Below are 17433 nucleotides of genomic sequence, written 5' to 3' on the forward strand. Positions count from 1 at the left end.
TACCAGCTACGCGGCGATTCTAAGGATTCAATATGCATGCAATGTGAGTAACAAGAATGCAGATTTAACTAGTGCACATACGTGGTATCAAGTGGCGCAATTTTGCCGCTATTCACTTTTTTTCCCAAATTGCGCAAGTTGATACACAGCGCTGGCATGAGATGATTTGGGCACAGCCAAAAATTTATACACAAAAAGCATACATAATAAAGATCTATCAATGTCATCAAACTAGACGAAGTAAAAGCCATTATTTTGGAAGCCTAGAAGGAATAGCACGGAGACAGTTATTGAAAAAGGTAGGTTGTTATTAGTCCTCCTCTGTGTGCACTGTACGTATGCTGCATTCCCAAAATGATTTAATTACATAGCACCCCTTATTCAATAGTTTTTTTACAGAAAGTCCGTTGCACAGATAGCGCCCCAGGGCATTGTGCAGTGTATACCCTGACTATCATCAGCATATCCCCTTCTCCGTAAAAATACAAAAGATGATGATCACTTTTTGTTACTGCTGCTGCCATTCTTACTACTACTATACTGCTACTACTACTGCTTTCACGGTATGATTAATTTAAACTAGTCGTCGGGCGTTGGACCAGTTGTCCGCCGCCCGCGGAACGCTTCCAGATCTAGTGTACCCCGCACACGGCACACGCGCCGCGTCTGCTGTGTTATCATTTCATGCGGTCAATTGAATCATTTTCTACGAAAGTTACCAAAGAAACGGAATTGAGTAGCCAGCCGCTTGTCCATCAGCAGCCTTCCGGTAGATATACTTATAATGAATTAGGGAATCATAACAACAAATACGTACATGAAAAAAGAAGGTTTTGATGACGTGTTATGTAGGTTCTTTTAGAGTTTTTTTTATATGCCTGTGTGAGCGGGAGAGAGACAATTTCAATTCAGTAGCGAGTTTTTATAGTTCAGAAACCTTTTTTCTTCCTCTTTTTCCGTTCTTTGTTTTCTTCCTTTGAATATCGTCTTTCTAACATGTCTTCTAAAGAAGCAGAAAAACCTAAAGCCGTCCCCGAAGAACCCACAGAGGATAAGGTAAATCTCATCATGGCAAATCGGTAGTTGAATGAGGAAACGCGTAAAAAAGTCAAACGTAATGTCATTTTCCTTCATACACAATAAAACTTACACACCGCTACGGGCCACTTACAGAAGACTTCTTCGGAAACGGAGAAGACTGACAGCAAGGACAGCGATGGTGAGCCAAAGGTCGTCGATCCCGAAGAGCTTATTGATATGAATACGTTTGATCAGCTTTTGGACATGGACGATGAGGAAGATCACGAATTCTCATACAGCATTGTACTCAACTACTTTGAGCAAGCAGAACAGACTTTCACAGACATGGACGCTGCACTGTAACGTATCACTGTTTCACTGTTTGCTTGCTTGTTTGTAGTGTTTTTACAGAAGTTCTCGGCTAAGAGTAGTAAAGAAGCAGGATGTAAAGCTAACAAGTGATGATACGACGATATATAGAGAGAAGAAGGATCTATCGGAACTGTCTCGATTGGGACACTTCCTCAAGGGTAGCTCGGCTGCGATTGGATTGAAGAAGGTCAAGGCAACGTGTGAAAAGATTCAAAATATTGGAAACAAGCAGGACGAGGTGGGGTCTGCCTCGATTGAAGAGGAAGAGGCATTGGAAAAGATCACAAAGCTGTTGCCACAGGTCAAAGCAGAGTACAAAGAAGCCGAAGAGTATCTCAAGAGCTTCTACGACCAAGATACGCGATAGAAAGCTTTCTAAAAGAATCACCGGTAATCCAAACAAGCCAAAAAAGAAGAGATAGCGCACGCCCCGAGAAAACGTATTCCAAGCACCCTTACCTACCCATTACCTACCCATGCACCCACCGATCAATAGCACTTCTTTTGACTCTCTTTGCACAAAGAGAAACGTAACCAGGCAACCTCTGTTTTTTTTATTATTGCTATGCAAAAACTCCAACAAGTGATAATGCAAACATGTGTGTCGCAATGATAACAACACCCCTTGGTTCTCTTTTCTTTCTTTCGACTCTCTCCTACTCCTTATGCACATACTCTGTACTTGTCTTTCTCCCAACTTCTTTCTCGGTAACATCTGCTTTGGATATATAAAGTCATCAGGAGTGACATATTCTCTAGGCAGAGACGCACTACAACCTTGTCACACATTGTAATACCTGCTTCTCATTTTTCCCTTCTTTGAAGGTAAATTTACTAACTCGAAATGGCTATTAGAATACAACAAAAGGAGAGAGAGAGAGAGAGAGAGAGAAACAGCAGAGAGTCGGGAGGCGGAGAAGGAGTAAATGGGTGTTGCCCAACGAAAAGGAAATGATATCATGCCTTTGGCAAAAGCTTAATTGTAAAGAAAACAAGCACAAACATGATACAAACAAACAGAACCACCCCCATCGTCATGAAACTCGTGCCCCAAGATTTCGAGTAGTGCGTGTCGAGTCGCTGCCGCTCTTTACGCAGTCGGTCCAGGTTATTTACCACCGCCTGTTGTGCCTCGTGCAACACCTTAAATCAAGAAATAACAAACGTCAAAAAACCAAAGCACGACGTTTTTTCTTGTTCTCTTCTTGTACGCCCGAAACAAAGAAAAACTGGTTTACACATCCTCCTTCTCCTCTCACACCCAAAATTTCGTACCTGATCGTCCTTTGCTAATGTGTCACCGAACGACTGACTGTTGACCTTTAGTTGCTGAGCCATACGGCCCAAATCTGTTGTCAACTCATCATGCATCTGTCTATGATGCTGTAACACGTGCTCAATGTTCGACGTTTCTTCTTCCCGAGTCATCCCGGACCTAGAAAAGAAAACAAGTCTACTGGGTCAGCTTGTTTTTCTGCTGAACAACAGCTTATGGAAACCCACCCTTGTCTTCGGCGCAATTTATCTCCTACAGGTAAAGAAAGCATTCCATGTGTTCAGCAGTAGATCCTTTTTTTGTCTACTAAAGCATGTCAAAAATTGCTTACCTGGCTTGTTATTATTGCTTGTTAAGATAATGCTTTCATTATCTGATTTCTCCTCCTCTTCCTCCTAAGTGACGCACAAATGATTGTTTTGGATGTATGTTATGTAAAAAAATTCCAACGCTCTTGACATGAAGTTTACTTCTTCGTACCTTTTGTCTTGCTGCAGCTGTGGCATCCTCATCAGGCGCATTTTTAATCTTTTGAAGCCATTCAGGTTCTTCGGGTTGTTGCAATTGTTTTAATCCATCCAGTAAAGACTTTTTGCTTGTCCGTGCTTCTGTAATACCCTTATTGATCCCGTCATTCTATGTAATACACGTATCATAGTAATCAATCATCGTCCTGCACTTTTTTGCATGATTCGAGAAAACCTCGTTACCATTCCCCGACTGGCCACTGCGTTCGCCAGCATTTCAATCCGTTCAGCATAACTTCTTACAAAAGACAATGTTATCAGTGCGTTCCTCATTGTCTGTTTTTCATCATTGTCTCAAATTTACATAGAATCAGAAAAAAAACCATACTTGTTTTTTATTCCCGCCTGGTGTTGTAGGTTCTCTAGGTATCGTACGTACTATTTCCAATGAACAAAAGTCAGCATCGTCCTCTTTAATCAAAAGTTCAAGAATCTTTTAAAGACACGTACAGCTATGAATTTGCCCTTCTCTATTGTGTTCCATTCTTCCTTGTCATTCAATCGTTGCTCACATCGGACAAGAAGTCGATAGAGATTTATTTCATTAGTGGAGACGACCATTATAACCGCGCAAAAAAGTTAAAAAAAAGCAGGAGCATAGCTCACGTTCCAGCTCCCGAATATGGATCCGCGAAATTTTATTCCGAGAATCAGTTTCCTGTCAAATCAAGATATACATACAAAATGGTCTGCAAAACCTAACAACTCACAACACGCCAGTCAATTCAAGCTTAGAATTCTTGGTGGGTTGCTAACAAGCAGACAGTAAATAATAAAACGCCTTTTTGTTTATTGAATGTCATAATTATTAAGCTAGGAAGCATCGCTATCTTTATAATGTTGATCCCATCGAAACCAAGAAGAATAAACCGGACCGTTATAGATTAAAGCTTCGATATGTAATGAATTTTGGGAAAGAGTCAGAAACAGAGCTGTAATGGATAGATAGCCTAATTTACTAAGATAGACAATGATTTATTGATTGAACATTTATAAGCGCTAATTCGCGATTTACGTTTAGCTTTGAAGGGTACGCCGGAGGATAAGAATCTGAGCAGATTAATGAAGCTGACTACTTTGCAACATTTGTGATAAATGGAACCAAGAGCTTATTAACTATATCGATTATTACATAGCTATAACCACAGCATGTCATACTCAAAACTTAAGAACAATTGTAGCTATAAACTATCAAAAGCTTTATATGCGATCTTTTTATTAGCTGTAAGAAAAAACTTAATATTAGCCGTAGGTATTTTAAGAATGTCAATTTTCTATAAGTTCTGTCTCGGAGCTCCGGATATCTAAGTAATTAGTATGATGTGCCACAAGAGTTCTATCTATCATCTTAATGTTGGCATGAAAACTTATAAGAAGGTGTTGCTAAGCGACAATGCATCAAGGAACAAAAGTGGAGGGTTCGACAACCGATTCAAGTTGTTGCTGGGCAACGACACGACACGATTTTATTGATCTTCTTTTTAGATGTTCCATGGTAGCCGTAACAACGTGTTATAGCCGCTTAAATAAATTTTGCTACATATGCAGAAGAAGCTCTGTGTATACATTATCTTTTAAGGTAATCCTGCATAGCCATGTGACACGAATTTGGAGACATACAATTTCTAGATTTCTTTTAAGAAATTAAAAGCAAGAAATAGCGGGTTGCTGTGTATATGAATTACGAAAGCAAACCACTAACTATATAGTCAGGAGATGTTCTTTGAAAGGAGGATAGCGCGCTTAATTTATCATGGTGTGATGGATAAATATCCAGGAAAAACCTTCGGACCTGAAGACCTAAAAAAGTCGGCAGATGAGCTATTTACGGCTGCTGCTTCTGTTGCTTCTTCTGTTGTGGCGGCGGTGATGCATTTGCATTCGAATAGAACCACGTATCACAGCACAGCAGTATCCAGCAAAGAAAAAGGGGGAGGGAGAAGAGAGAGAGTAATAAGAGAGGCGCAGCTCGGGCCGCACAAGACGCGTATTATCCTTTTCTGCCCATACAAACAATGAAATGTTGTCAGTACATGAATGGTGTTAGTGGAAATCATGACTCAGCCAAGAGTTGAGACGCTGCTAGAAAATATTTACTTTGTTGAAGGTTGTGCTAGTGCACACTACGTATTAGTAGTAGTAGTAAGCAAGCGGGCATTCAACTCACTCTTTGTGAAATATATTAGATATTATAGATTAATCCAGCACCATCCCCTCTCTTTCTCTCTTTCTCTTTGCGTGCTTGAAAAAGACGACCTTTCCATATTTTCCATTTGCAAAAACTTCCCACTTAACATTTCACACCTACTTTATTTTCTCTCGCTAAGCACTAATGCATCGACCGAGAGGACGGAGCGTATCACAAATACAAGACGAAGAGGTGCGTTCAACTACATTCTCAATGAGGGGTGTTGATGAGAAAACGGGGAAGGAAGACGAATGACGGCGTGTTGGCATATAAGATGAGCGAGTCAGAAAGAGCCACGCGCTGGATAATACATCGAGTTCCCCCACTCAATGTGTGTGTGTCATCTCCAAGAAAACTAATGCCTTGTGTTCTTTTTACCTCATTCTCCCTGCCACTGGCTATTCAAAGATACCGAGCATTGAAGCTCAACACGATTACGTGAACCGAGTCTTAAAATGGAGCATATCCGATCTCGAACGTTTCATCAATTTATTAAAGGGGCGGTACGTTTTGCGATACAGCTAATGGGATTTGGAGAGAATACCGAAACTGACAAAAATTGGGGGAAACGTGCCACCCTCTTTTCCCTTTCTTTCCTTCTTATATAGAGTGTATGCCGAAGAAGCCTATGTACAACACTTAAGCAAAATCAATCGAGCTCACGCTATGGCTGAAACAGACATGTTTAATTGCTTTGGTAACTCTGAGACGACGTTTCGACGAGCAACACTTCACTATGAACGTTCCATAGACCAAACTATCGTTGTTCGAAAGAATCTTATCCGCAGCATGTGGTCAGAAATTGATAAATTGGTTCATGTCAAGGTAATATACTCTTTCTGACACAAATGCCTCTTTTCAAACCATTGAATGTGCAATTAACATCCAACCCAAACTATGCGTTCGTAGGAAGCGCAAGAAGCACGGCGAAAGAAAGTCAAGGCCAGACTTGCCGAGGAGAACGCCAATTACATCACATATCGTACACGCGAAGTACCAAAGGTAAGATGCAATCTGACAATGCTTCTTAAATTATCAAAATAGATATGAGTGGTTGGGTCATGCTAGGATAAATGGTAGTAACCCAAAACCGATATTTTAGTTGCATAAATCGTATATGCATCGATGCATGGAACTCCAAGGCGCTCAGGAGCAATTACAGCTACAGCAGCAGCAACAACAAGGCGGATTTTCACCCATGTCAAACCATGGGAGCGATTTAGATCTACGCGACGGTGGAGAATCGACGACGCGTCTTTCAGCGGATGAACCACGACCACGTCTCTCAGCCGACAACGATTCTCTCTCCTCGCTTGAAAAGGATACTACCTTGAGAAAGGGAATGCAGAGCTTCATGGCACAGATGCGTACCCAGATTGCAAATGCCACGGCGGCCGCATCTGTCCAGGATGTGTCTAAACAAAATGCAAAATGTGCTCGCCTTGGAACTGAAATCATTGCTGCTGGTAAGAGACATCATCCATACTTATCAAAGCTTGACTAAAGTAAAAAATTGTTTCATGGCCCAATTCTTATAGACTTGGAATACAGAACGGGTATTCGTGTATTAGAACGACTTCGTAAGAAACAAATAGAGACAGCGGCCAAAGCATTAAAGGTAACAAAAAACTTTTTTTCCGCGTACTAAAGGACTTTTACAATATGTGAAAAGCATGTGATTCATCCGGGTTATACATATTTACCTACTTTTATCATTAATATTTTGTTAGCAAGTGGAAACCGTGTTTACAGACAAGACCAATGTAACGAAATCTGCAATGGGCGAACTGTTGAACAAAGAACGATCCACACTTGCAGATGAAACTAGAGTAAGTAACAACGCGTTTAATAAACTGCTGTCTGTTATGTGGAACAACAGGGGGAAGACTGATGTGTGTGGTACCTGAGTTTGGCTAACACCGAAACCTTTGTTACACGTCAGATTGCGGATTTCACAGCACGTTCAGTAGAGGAAATTGACGGCCAAAAAGACATTTATTTGTTTACAACCGAGTACCAGAAAAAGCGGTATATCACACCTTCTCGAATCTATTATGAAAACTACTATCACGGCAAATCTAAGGGTAAGTCAGGTTTATTAAAAAAAGAGGGGTGCTGAGTCAGACCGGCAGCAAAAGAATATCATGTGCTAGATGTATATTACTGGTTTAGCTTAACCCTGCAATAATTTACGTCTGTCATAGACTTAGCATTTGGTACATCTCTGGATGAATACGCTGCCGAATACAACCGAACAGTCCCACTTGTTGTCTCCAAATGTATCGAGGCGGTAGAACGGATGGGTGGCTTGCAAAAAGAAGGCATCTATCGTATTTCAGGAAGACAGAGTAATGTAGAGTCCCTGAAATACTTGTTTGAAAAGGGTGAACAGGAAGTCAATTTGGAGAACTCCAAATATGACGTCGTTACAATTGCTTCCGTACTCAAGATCTATCTACGAGAGCTTAAGCAGCCATTGTTCAATTTGAGCGTACAGACGCGCATGGAATATGCCAGTAAGTACTTGGGAAGGGGCGGTTATGTGGGCGAGCTATGGCTGCTCTTTATCATGTTACCATTGAATGACATCTCTCTCTCTCTCTCTCTCTCTCTCTCTCTATCGCAGCTCTTGAAAAGCAACGGCGTCTTGTTGCACTGCAAGGCAAATTATCCTCGTTGCCTAAAATACATCGAGACACTTTACATACACTTATTCGGCATCTTGCAAAGTATGAATTTTGTATTATGAGAGAGTTGTATCATTCATACTTACCAAACATGTTTTGTTATATTTTCATAGAGTAAATGCCCAAAGCCAGGTGAATAAAATGAACTTGCAGAATTTGTCTCTGATCTTTACCCCTGCTATATTCCACGATCACAACCATGCCGAAATACCAGGAGAATGGCGAACGGACTGTGTGTTTGAGGATATGATGACATACTACGAACCCTTATTCGCCAATGCTGAAATTCAAAGCCAAAACAATGCAGCGGCAGCAGCTGCTGCAGCCCAGCACCAGCAAGTACAGCAACAACAGTCATTTCATCATCAACAGCCACAACAAGCACAGCAACAGCAACAATCAATGTACCAACAACAACCCTATTTACATCAACAACAGCAGCACCCACAACATCCGCAACAGCAGCAACAGTTTCAGCAAGCAGTAGGAGCAGCACCACAACCTCAAGGAGGATTAACAAGCGCACAATCATCCACTGCCACTTTGTCCTCATCTGGTAGTAGCAGCAATGTCAACGCTAGTACTGGAATGTTACTGACGCAACCACTCCATCCTGTCAATTTAACTTCACCTGGACCACAACACCAACAACACCCTTCACCACAACCACAGCAGCAAACATCACAACAAGATATCTATCGTAATACGCCACCAGCACGAATGGCATCCGCCGATGCTCAAAAGCAGCCGCGTTCTGCATCCCTCAATACTGCCACACCTGTCACTGCAACACCTAGTAGCAGTAGTACTATTACCGCGAATAACCGTGCGGTTGTACCAGCAGCAGCAGCAGCAGTACCATCACAACAACCCCATGACCAAGCTACTCCTCCTCCTCGTGCTGATCGTCGACCATCTCAACCAATGATTGCTTCCCCTGATTCACAATTTTCAGTCGACACCCATCATCATGGTCATCATCATACTGCCAGTGAAATGTCGGATGCAGCTACTTGGATCGGCATGGCTGCATTGTCAGGTGCATTAGATAGTAGCAAGTCTGAAACAGCCACGATGGGCGGTGGTCTTCGTGGTGTCACTGCCCCTATCGATACTCGACCCGCAGTCATAACTACAGCACCAGACAATAGCACCAGTTCACCCATAGCATCACCCGCTGACGACACGCCTACATCAACACGACCATCCTCAATGCAAGCTGCTACTACTACTACTACTACTACTACCAAGGGAGGCAAGTTCGTACCACCACGACAAGACTCGCTACGTGTAACACGACAACAGATTGCCGCTCAGCAACAACAACAGCCTACTCCTCCCCTGCCACCTCCTATTATCACCACGACCCCAATCCAACAACAACAACAACCTGTCATCAGTACGAGTACTACTACTGCTAATAATAGTGCTAGTGCAGCTGCCAAATCTCCACAACCACCACTACCACCACCACTTTCACGCGCTCCCCCTTCCACTGGACCACAGACACCCACCATTGCCATTGGCATGTCTGCGCATATACCTTCTTCGGCTGTCATTATTGAAAATCCTTCCGTGGGTGAGGTAGTTGACAGTACTAAACCTTCGACCGGCAGCAGCGGCGGTGTCACTTTACGAGACGAACCATTACCATCACAACAAGCATTTGATAGTAATAGTAGTAACAAACATGCGTTAGCAAGGAGTCTCGATTTTGGAAAAAGTGAATAGAAACCTCTATGTATTGTAGTAGCCTTTTCTTCAGGCCCTATACTACACTCTATATACATATAACATATCATATAAATCAGCATGCAGGGTTTTCTCTCTTTCCCTTGAAGAAAAATGTGTTAATGACGGGTCCTACTTAAATTGATAACGTACCAACAACCCTGGATGATAACGCAAATTTGACAAAATCTGTATCGTATGATATGCGTTGTCGTCATCGTCGTCGTGTATGTGAGTATTTATTACTAAAATGTGCACCCTGCTTCTTTCCTTGCTCTTCTTCTCTTTTTCTCCTCCTTCAAAAAGATCCGTAAAGAAGCCCACTAGGATGAAAGAGAATGAGAGAAGAGGGACATGCACATGGAAAAAGAAGGACCCTACGACATACAATAGAACCCTGCAAGAATCTAAGCGAGTCATACAATAAGATTGAGCTGCTTAAGTATCTGTACTATGTAGTACAAAGTATTGGAGGTATATGTTTTTTTATCCTGGTACAATATACACCAGAGAGAGATTACATACAAACAGAAAAAGAAAGTTGGTGGAAAGGGAGAAAGGCAGGAGGGCATAAGAGAAAGAGGATCATTTATTGCCTTGTATTCTGTACCTATTTTCTTGTTTGGCATACTGTACGAGTTGTCAATACAGATGCTCCTTTTATGACCACTTAAATTCACTAATTCTCCCGTGCCCAACCACCACCGTCCACCTCTCCCTTCCCTCTCATACGTGTCCCTTCCTTATCGGGCATGTCTCAATGGAGAGAAGAGAAGGAGGAGCGGCGACTATATTGATGCGATGTTCTTTGGTGGTGAAGGTGATTCTAGGGAAACACTGCTAGTAATGAGTGGTGGTGGTGGTGTTGGTGGCCGGTTGCCGTCGTCTTTATAAGTAGAAACGCTGATGATAACACTGAATAACCGGTTAATATTACATTGTCCAACTTTCTTTTATTTACCGAGTATAATCTAAAAAACTCTCCCTCACTTTTTAACTAACATACTTTCTTTCTAACGGCACTATTTGCATGTACTATGTAGTATGTTGTAGCTAAAAAAAAGGCGTAAACTACTCCATTGATAAAGTCAATAGAAAGTTAGAGAACAAAATTTACCATATGCTATTAGTCACAGCATTACTACCAATACTACTAGTAGTACATACAATAAGTACACCATCTTATAGGCTTAAATAGAGGGAGAGCCCTTAGAAAGGAGAAAGGGTCTTCTTTCTCTTTTTAAATGTTGTGAAAGTTAATATTGGGAAAGCATCGTTTTATGTACTATAGTCACTAACCATATCACTTGTTACCATCACACGCTTTATTTTGCATGTATGTATGTCGTCATCATTATCCATCTTGTATTAATACCCTGTTTTCCATATGCAACATGTATTCGATGGAAATACAGTAAAGAGTAGATGATAAGCGGATCTGTAAATCATAAGCGTGGCCATATTATATAAATAAACTCGATCGTACATTGTCGGATCGAAAAATTCATAAATGAATGGTGGGTTCGCGCGACGCAATATAGCTTATATACTGTAAACGAGCGGCTATCGTTATTAACCTAACTAATAAATCAATGTATCGACGGCATCGTCATCATGATATACTTTTTGATTGACAAATTGAGATACAATCGTAACTACATTCTATCCTCAGCATGACATCCTCACATCGCATGTTACTGGATCATCCATCTCACCTTATTCACTCAAGACCCCAGAGAAAAAAGAACCAAGGTTCAGCGACTCTATCTTTTCTTCTCAAATGGATGTATGTACACCAACACAAACCCCCTGGAGAATTTTGTCACCTCCTGGAAATCCCACGTTGAGTCTCATGGGTGGCCGCGTTTTTTCCTTTCTGTTATGTGCTGATCTCTTTAGACAGTAGAGGTACACATCACACCACTTTCCCTCCAGAGTCTCTTTTGTATCTCAGAGAATAAAAGAGGTAAGGAGTAACAACAAATAGAAAGTGAGTATATGTGCACAAGTGCCGCGCCAATTGTTGGCCTGCGAAGAAGGGGGCGGAGGGTTTGCAAAAGGGATTTAGAAAGAGAGGAAAAGAGAGAGAGAGAGAGAATTAACAGACTGAAGAGAAGAGGAGTGCACTGGTGAGAGGGGCTGATCTGTTCGCTGTCTTTTTAGAATGTGTTTAAATTGTGGTTTGACTTGGACTTGGGTGGTTGGTTGGAGGGAGCACACCTTCTTTTTCTCTCTTGTCCCTCCCGTTCCCCCCAAAGCGAATCAAAGTTTTGTCCCGCGTGTTCTCCTCACGCGTACCCTACAATCACATCCCAGCTCCCCTGCCTTTTCCTTTTTTCGGACGGTGGTGGTGGTGGAGGTGGTAAAAAAAGAAAGGGGGTGGGTGGAGACTGAGAGAAAGAGAGGGTGTCTCTCGCTAATATGGGACAGGGAGAAGAGCGAGAGCTTTTCATCGTCAGCGGCTCAATATATATAGCACAGTCTGTTTTTCGTCTATTTGGTCGCCTTTTTTCTCTTTTTTTTTGCCTCTTTTCCTTCTCTCTTTCTCCTCTCACACACAAACTAACACAGACCGGTTCCATGTCGGGCAGTTTTTCTTACACCGCCCAAGTGCAAGGATGGCTGATGAAGCAGAGACATGGAATCTGTAAATCGTGGCTTCGACGCTTCTTTGTCCTGGACGGCAATGAACTTCGATACTACAAGAACGAGGTACACAGACACTCAGGTGCCTAATTACAAGAGGATGGCTGCTAATAGTAGTCCTCATGGATAGATGGACAGTATCCCGCAGTGCGTGATCAACCTTGAGAACTATCAAGTCGTCATCGACGTCATTCCCATCGCCCTCCCTCTCATTCTTAAGAAACAGCCGCAGCGCCAATATACATTTTTACTACTATCGAACGACAAGCAAAAGACCGAACGGTCAGATTTGTTTCTGCAAGCCGAGACCAAAGAAGAGCTGGATATCTGGGTCAACGCTTTGCAATTGCACCAAATGAACGATTCAACGAGCGTCTTGGACAAATGGCTGGAACGATTAGATGACATGCACAGCACAACTCCACCACAAGCTCCACATTCCGCATCAGCCTCTACTTCGGCCTCGTCTGCGTTTTTGTCGCCAACAAAACAACAGCGCCATAATAATCATCATCAACATCATCAGACACGACCACCTCTGCGAGGACATCGTTCTTCTGAATCACTTGCTAGTAGTGTAAGCTCAGCGGGTTCACACTCTACAGTCACGACGAGCCATCGGTCCTCATTTGCTGAGCTTCGACGAACATCGAATCCATCGACCCTGTCGTCTGCAACATCTTCACCCTCGACTGCAAAGGATAACAAGTTCTTTGCAAACTTGTTTCACCACTGGCCGCGATCAAAATCGCCTGCCCGTGGCGCTAGTCCATCGCCACCTCCTCCATCGAGGGATGGGTTCTATGACGACCGACAGCAAGAACAACAAGAGGAGCATCAGCAAGGGTCATCAGAAGCGGTTGTAATTGCTCCTGCGCTCCCTATCATCCATCCTAGTGAATACAATAAAATGTACGAGGAAGATGATGACGAAACGAGCAGCAACAACGATGCTACACCAATGACAACATCGTCGTCTTCATCAGAATCCTTGTCGTCAAACAATAATAGCAACAACAGCAACGATACTAATAGTAATGACATGAAGAAGGCGAAGCGCCAATCGTTGGCCTCAAGACGTAACATTCAGGTTGAACCCATCACAAACCCGAATCGGCTTTCACGTGGCAGATCATGTTCCTCCTTGGTCATGTCAGATAGTAGCACTGATTCGATTGTCGATCGTTTCCCACGTGTATTGACAACTCCCACATTGGGCGCAAGCAGAGTCAATGGTGCCTCGCTTGATCAGCCGGCCAATTGATTTTGTTGCTTTGCTCCTGCTATGACCAACCACTACGCGTACCGACTTATAATGTATATAACATCAGACACATCAAGAAACTACAACCACCCCGTAATATTAGTCCTTTATTCTCACTATTTTTTTCTTATCAAACAGTAACGTTCTCCCACTAATGCTACTGTTGCTTTCTTTTCCCCCGTCCTTCCTCCCAACTCTAAATTAAAGCATCACATCATCACCATCAGACAAGACAAGACGCAGCATATATCATAAATCATCATTACTAGTATTAAAAGCAAAAAAAAAGTATTATCTCTTTTTTTTTCCTTTCTATCCCTTTCTTTCTAAGCTTTTTCTTTATTATTAAAATGCATCTACGCCGTTGGAGGTTGTACAGGTGATAAATGCTTGGCATATTTAGCATTGAATAGAGTATAACTGAGTGTGACGGTATTGACATCCTTCATGTATGGATCATCCAAAAAATCAGGATCAATAAAGAAAAACACGGGCATATCCACATCCTCTTGAGGCTCAAGCCGTTGCTCCTCAAAACAGAAACACTGAATCTTGTTAAAGTAGGAGCCGGCACGATGGGGCGTGACATTGTATGTCGCAATGCCAACGATATCTTCCTTAGCCTTGCTCTTGGCCTTGTAAAAAGTCAGTGCCGTTTCGCCGGGGACAACGTAGATTTCACGAAGTTCCGGCTTGAAGGACCATGGTAAGGCGTCGGATGTGTTGCTTTCGAATGTAATGCGTATCCGTCGTTGTTCGTTGTGAGGCACAAGTCGTTCTTTTGAGAATCGGTTCGCGTCAGTCACTGGCGTGCCGCTGTATCCTGTGCTAGCGCAGAAGAGTCGATACAGTGGTACGGCTGCATAGGATAGGCCCAGCATGGAAATGAAGATGGCCGCTGCATACATGCCGGACGAAAGGTTGTCATTGCCACTGCTTTTGTTGTTTCTGGTTGCTTTGGTAGCATAACTTGCTAGTTGTTGTTGTTGTTGCTGTTGTGGAAAACCCCATCGTCTGTTCAAAGTGGATCGAGAAGCAAGACGAAGTGCCAATGGCGAGCCAAAGAGCGTAGCACCAATGGGGTTTCTACTGCATGCACGTTGAAACAAACCAAAACGTGTTGCCATTTGTCTTGTATGTAGGTTTTTTATCAGGAAACTGTATACCGTCTCTCGCTTTTCTGAGTTTTATTCAAAAAAGTAAACATGTCATATCGTCATATCATACCCCGCTGGGTGCTCTGGGAACTTATTCACAGTATATGTGGTAACGTAAAAAAAGAGTTTTTAATATATTCTTTGGGAGACAAATATGCTATAAGCAATAGGAAGAGAGAGAGAAACACACAAAGTAGAAGATGGAAACTATTTCGAAGCCTCAAGAGTATCGTCCGCAGCCCACATTGCACCGAAATACCCAACTAGGCCAGGATGTGTTTAATTTTGGGGAGCTTCCTTGTCTATAACCATTTCCAAACGATGTATGTGATTAGCAAACCTCTTTCCTTTCTCTTTTCTACTACGACAATAAATCACAACTTACAGGCCAAAGCATGTTCTTCACCCATGGCAGATACGACAGTGACCAACAAGTCCTTGCCTTCTTCAAAGTCGTTTTGCAACTGCTGGCCAAGGTCGGTGTCGGGAAGCTTGACATCATCCTTGGTATCGCCGCCCTCCAACAAGCTAAGGAAACCGTCATCGATGTTGATGAGCTGGTATTCTTTACGCTGGACGTTGGGGACATCCATGTTGTGGGTCGAGGGCGACAAATCTTCCAGCTTCCTGTAGAGCCGCAGCGAGACCAAAACAATGTTGAGCTCTCTCTTTCTCTGACTCACTATTGACGCATACCAACATAACAAGCCCGAGCAACAGCGGGTAGAGAGAAAGAAACTGATACTTACTTGTTAGTGAAAATGTCAATGGCGACCAAGTGGACCTTGGCGTGACCGTGCTTGCCAGTCTTGGAGGTAGACATATCAACGATCTTGCAGGGACGGCCCTTGATGACGACGTGGCCGTTCTTGCGCAGAGCAGAGCACTGCATGGGGAAAGTCAAGGAGGCACCAGCATCGGCGGTAGCGAAGGAGTTATCGTGATCGTCAGACATGGTCTAAGCGGGAAGGAAGGAAGGAAGGAAGGACGAATTCAAAAGGAGATGAGTTTTTCTATTGCTCATTTCTTACAATGTTGGAGGCACAAATGTCACCAATAATTTTTGAACTTACTGTACGGTCAGGTGGAAGAAAGAAAAAAAAGAGAGGGAGAAAATTACTTGGTAGTGCTTGCGCCGCTCCACATATTCGTTGGCAGCAGCCGCCCTCTCTCTGGACTAACTCACACACTGCCTGATTTGCTGCTACTGTTCCGACAGCATTCGCTCTGCTATTAAGAAAAAAAAAAATTTTTTTTTTTGCTTGCGCGTAAAAATGATTCGGAGTTCTCTCTTATTACTCGGGTGCTTTGACGCCCCTGGACTACACCTTACACATGACAGGCTCTGTTCGCGTTGCACATACTCTTAGTGTCAGTTATAGTATGATCATAAGCCATTCAGATAGTGAACGGATCTTTTTGTCGAGCTGCTGGCAGGACGTTCTGGTGTTTATCCCTCGTAAGGACGATGGCTCAGTTTCTATTATCCTTGATGAGATGACTTTACTACCATGTTAGCATGGTTTCGATCTGCTAAGTGATAAGTTCCTTATTGTGAAAAATAATACTTCATCGTTAGTGTAACCTTAACTTTTAACAATGAAGCGCTTCCAGCATTGGGGACTCCTGCTGCGACTGTACAATTGGGAACATGGATACTTTTCCAGTTGTTGTGCTTTTGGAGACTTGCAAGCCTTTATTTATTAAGCTTTATTTGAAAAGGCCCAGCATACTCACATGGGCTGCAGAATGCAGCAATTTACAAAAATGTGGAGGTCGTCTAAGTAACTATGTAGTGCTCCAGACTCTGAGAAATTTGGGGTAAGCAAGTAATGTACTACTGCTATGGGCTATGTACTAGAAAATTGACATGCTTATTTAGAAATAACACTTAACGAGTCTTCTCTCTTTTGGTGCTTAGAACTTTTTTAGGGGTAAATGTGAAAAGACTACCCCACGTTCTGACCCACAGCAGCATTCTGATCTGGATACCTGTGCGACGCATCGTCAAACCAAGAATCTGCGCATAAATAGATATTGCGCAAGCTACTTTGACAGCAAAAAAAGCTTGTGGCATTAGCAACCAAGACATTTCGCGCTTATTGATCCCACAAACAAGACTTTCGTTCCACATGTGTTATAACATATGGCGCTACAATCGATAGTCTCTATTGACCAATCAAATCTTTTGATATCGAATGATGTTTGTAATGCCAATGATACCGATCTACCTGTTGATCAATTGGGCAGACTTTGGTTAGCATTTGGTTCCTACCTAATGGGGAGCTTTCAAGATTACTAAACTGCCCTTTGTAACCCTTCGACGACCATGAAGCCTACGGGATAAGTCTACTCTGATTACTCCAACGGGGGCGGCATCGGTTTCGAAAACTCTCTGTATTACTTAAGAATTTTACAGCAGAAAAGAATCAGTATTATGGAAAACTCTGTGACAACCACTATTTCAAGAGAAAGCACTGAAAGGGAATACAAGCTGCTATCCAAGGAACCAAGTTCTCAATCGGAGCGTGAAATAGTGTGCAACCTGGTTGCCATGGCAACCAG

At 42.6% G+C, this 17433-nt stretch overlaps 8 protein-coding genes across 8 annotated transcripts; 4 read left to right on the plus strand and 4 right to left on the minus strand.

Annotated features, from left to right (window-relative positions):
- The first annotated feature begins 911 nt into the window (after positions 1 to 911).
- On the plus strand, positions 912 to 1809 carry BDB00DRAFT_446020 (signal transduction histidine kinase). The gene is made up of 3 exons (XM_053117416.1): positions 912 to 1079; positions 1174 to 1379; positions 1501 to 1809. Exons 2-3 carry the CDS (start codon positions 1258 to 1260, stop codon positions 1757 to 1759), a joined length of 381 nt encoding a protein of 126 aa, XP_052984642.1. The 5' UTR covers positions 912 to 1079; positions 1174 to 1257; the 3' UTR covers positions 1760 to 1809.
- Positions 1810 to 2230: 421 nt separating this feature from the next.
- BDB00DRAFT_800080 (vesicle transport protein) lies at positions 2231 to 3794 on the minus strand. The gene is made up of 8 exons (XM_053121747.1): positions 3646 to 3794; positions 3524 to 3573; positions 3379 to 3430; positions 3149 to 3304; positions 3000 to 3063; positions 2896 to 2920; positions 2668 to 2827; positions 2231 to 2535 (listed from the first exon to the last, which is right to left on the minus strand). Exons 1-8 carry the CDS (start codon positions 3754 to 3756, stop codon positions 2350 to 2352), a joined length of 804 nt encoding a protein of 267 aa, XP_052984643.1. The 5' UTR covers positions 3757 to 3794; the 3' UTR covers positions 2231 to 2349.
- A 1623-nt stretch (positions 3795 to 5417) lies between these two features.
- BDB00DRAFT_968762 (uncharacterized protein) lies at positions 5418 to 9310 on the plus strand (the record flags this gene model as incomplete). The annotated part of the gene is made up of 11 exons (XM_053129826.1): positions 5418 to 5575; positions 5792 to 5886; positions 5992 to 6208; positions 6293 to 6385; positions 6486 to 6849; positions 6922 to 7001; positions 7114 to 7212; positions 7326 to 7467; positions 7588 to 7899; positions 8010 to 8112; positions 8184 to 9310. Coding segments are annotated over exons 1-11 (2679 nt in total), but the record flags the coding sequence as incomplete, so codon positions are not given.
- Positions 9294 to 10342, minus strand: BDB00DRAFT_800087 (uncharacterized protein). Its single transcript, XM_053121748.1, has one exon. It carries the CDS (start codon positions 9882 to 9884, stop codon positions 9384 to 9386), a length of 501 nt encoding a protein of 166 aa, XP_052984645.1. The 5' UTR covers positions 9885 to 10342; the 3' UTR covers positions 9294 to 9383.
- Positions 9971 to 10551, plus strand: BDB00DRAFT_446057 (uncharacterized protein). The gene has a single exon (XM_053117417.1). It carries the CDS (start codon positions 10140 to 10142, stop codon positions 10473 to 10475), a length of 336 nt encoding a protein of 111 aa, XP_052984646.1. The 5' UTR covers positions 9971 to 10139; the 3' UTR covers positions 10476 to 10551.
- A 1776-nt stretch (positions 10552 to 12327) lies between these two features.
- On the plus strand, positions 12328 to 13999 carry BDB00DRAFT_800089 (uncharacterized protein). Its single transcript, XM_053121749.1, has 2 exons — positions 12328 to 12513; positions 12578 to 13999. The coding sequence occupies exons 1-2, from the start codon at positions 12382 to 12384 to the stop codon at positions 13709 to 13711; spliced, it is 1266 nt and encodes a 421-aa protein (XP_052984647.1). The 5' UTR covers positions 12328 to 12381; the 3' UTR covers positions 13712 to 13999.
- BDB00DRAFT_800091 (cytochrome c oxidase assembly protein CtaG/Cox11) lies at positions 13959 to 14773 on the minus strand. The gene has a single exon (XM_053121750.1). It carries the CDS (start codon positions 14617 to 14619, stop codon positions 14068 to 14070), a length of 552 nt encoding a protein of 183 aa, XP_052984648.1. The 5' UTR covers positions 14620 to 14773; the 3' UTR covers positions 13959 to 14067.
- A 93-nt stretch (positions 14774 to 14866) lies between these two features.
- BDB00DRAFT_944388 (eukaryotic translation initiation factor 5A) lies at positions 14867 to 16046 on the minus strand. Its single transcript, XM_053129493.1, has 4 exons — positions 15942 to 16046; positions 15618 to 15826; positions 15254 to 15495; positions 14867 to 15170 (listed from the first exon to the last, which is right to left on the minus strand). The coding sequence occupies exons 2-4, from the start codon at positions 15821 to 15823 to the stop codon at positions 15148 to 15150; spliced, it is 471 nt and encodes a 156-aa protein (XP_052984649.1). The 5' UTR covers positions 15824 to 15826; positions 15942 to 16046; the 3' UTR covers positions 14867 to 15147.
- Between the last annotated feature and the right edge of the window lie 1387 nt (positions 16047 to 17433).

Source organism: Zychaea mexicana, assembly GCF_025766255.1.
Source record: "Zychaea mexicana strain RSA 1403 chromosome Unknown BDB00scaffold_5, whole genome shotgun sequence".
NCBI classification, from domain to species: domain Eukaryota; kingdom Fungi; phylum Mucoromycota; class Mucoromycetes; order Mucorales; family Lichtheimiaceae; genus Zychaea; species Zychaea mexicana.

Coding starts and splice junctions, on each gene's coding strand:
- BDB00DRAFT_446020 (XM_053117416.1), top strand. CDS start 1,258: ATGAATACGTTTGATCAGCTTTTGGACATGGACGATGAGGAAGATCAC. Junction 1,380..1,500: donor ACAGACATGGACGCTGCACT/GTAACGTATCAC, acceptor GACGATATATAG/AGAGAAGAAGGATCTATCGG.
- BDB00DRAFT_800080 (XM_053121747.1), bottom strand. CDS start 3,756: ATGGTCGTCTCCACTAATGAAATAAATCTCTATCGACTTCTTGTCCGA. Junction 2,921..2,999: donor AAGCAATAATAACAAGCCAG/GTAAGCAATTTT, acceptor CTTTACCTGTAG/GAGATAAATTGCGCCGAAGA. Junction 2,828..2,895: donor AAATTGCGCCGAAGACAAGG/GTGGGTTTCCAT, acceptor TTTCTTTTCTAG/GTCCGGGATGACTCGGGAAG.
- BDB00DRAFT_800087 (XM_053121748.1), bottom strand. CDS start 9,884: ATGCTGATTTATATGATATGTTATATGTATATAGAGTGTAGTATAGGG.
- BDB00DRAFT_446057 (XM_053117417.1), top strand. CDS start 10,140: ATGAGAGAAGAGGGACATGCACATGGAAAAAGAAGGACCCTACGACAT.
- BDB00DRAFT_800089 (XM_053121749.1), top strand. CDS start 12,382: ATGTCGGGCAGTTTTTCTTACACCGCCCAAGTGCAAGGATGGCTGATG. Junction 12,514..12,577: donor TTCGATACTACAAGAACGAG/GTACACAGACAC, acceptor CCTCATGGATAG/ATGGACAGTATCCCGCAGTG.
- BDB00DRAFT_800091 (XM_053121750.1), bottom strand. CDS start 14,619: ATGTATGCAGCGGCCATCTTCATTTCCATGCTGGGCCTATCCTATGCA.
- BDB00DRAFT_944388 (XM_053129493.1), bottom strand. CDS start 15,823: ATGTCTGACGATCACGATAACTCCTTCGCTACCGCCGATGCTGGTGCC. Junction 15,496..15,617: donor ATTGACATTTTCACTAACAA/GTAAGTATCAGT, acceptor GCGGCTCTACAG/GAAGCTGGAAGATTTGTCGC. Junction 15,171..15,253: donor TGAAGAACATGCTTTGGCCT/GTAAGTTGTGAT, acceptor AAATGGTTATAG/ACAAGGAAGCTCCCCAAAAT.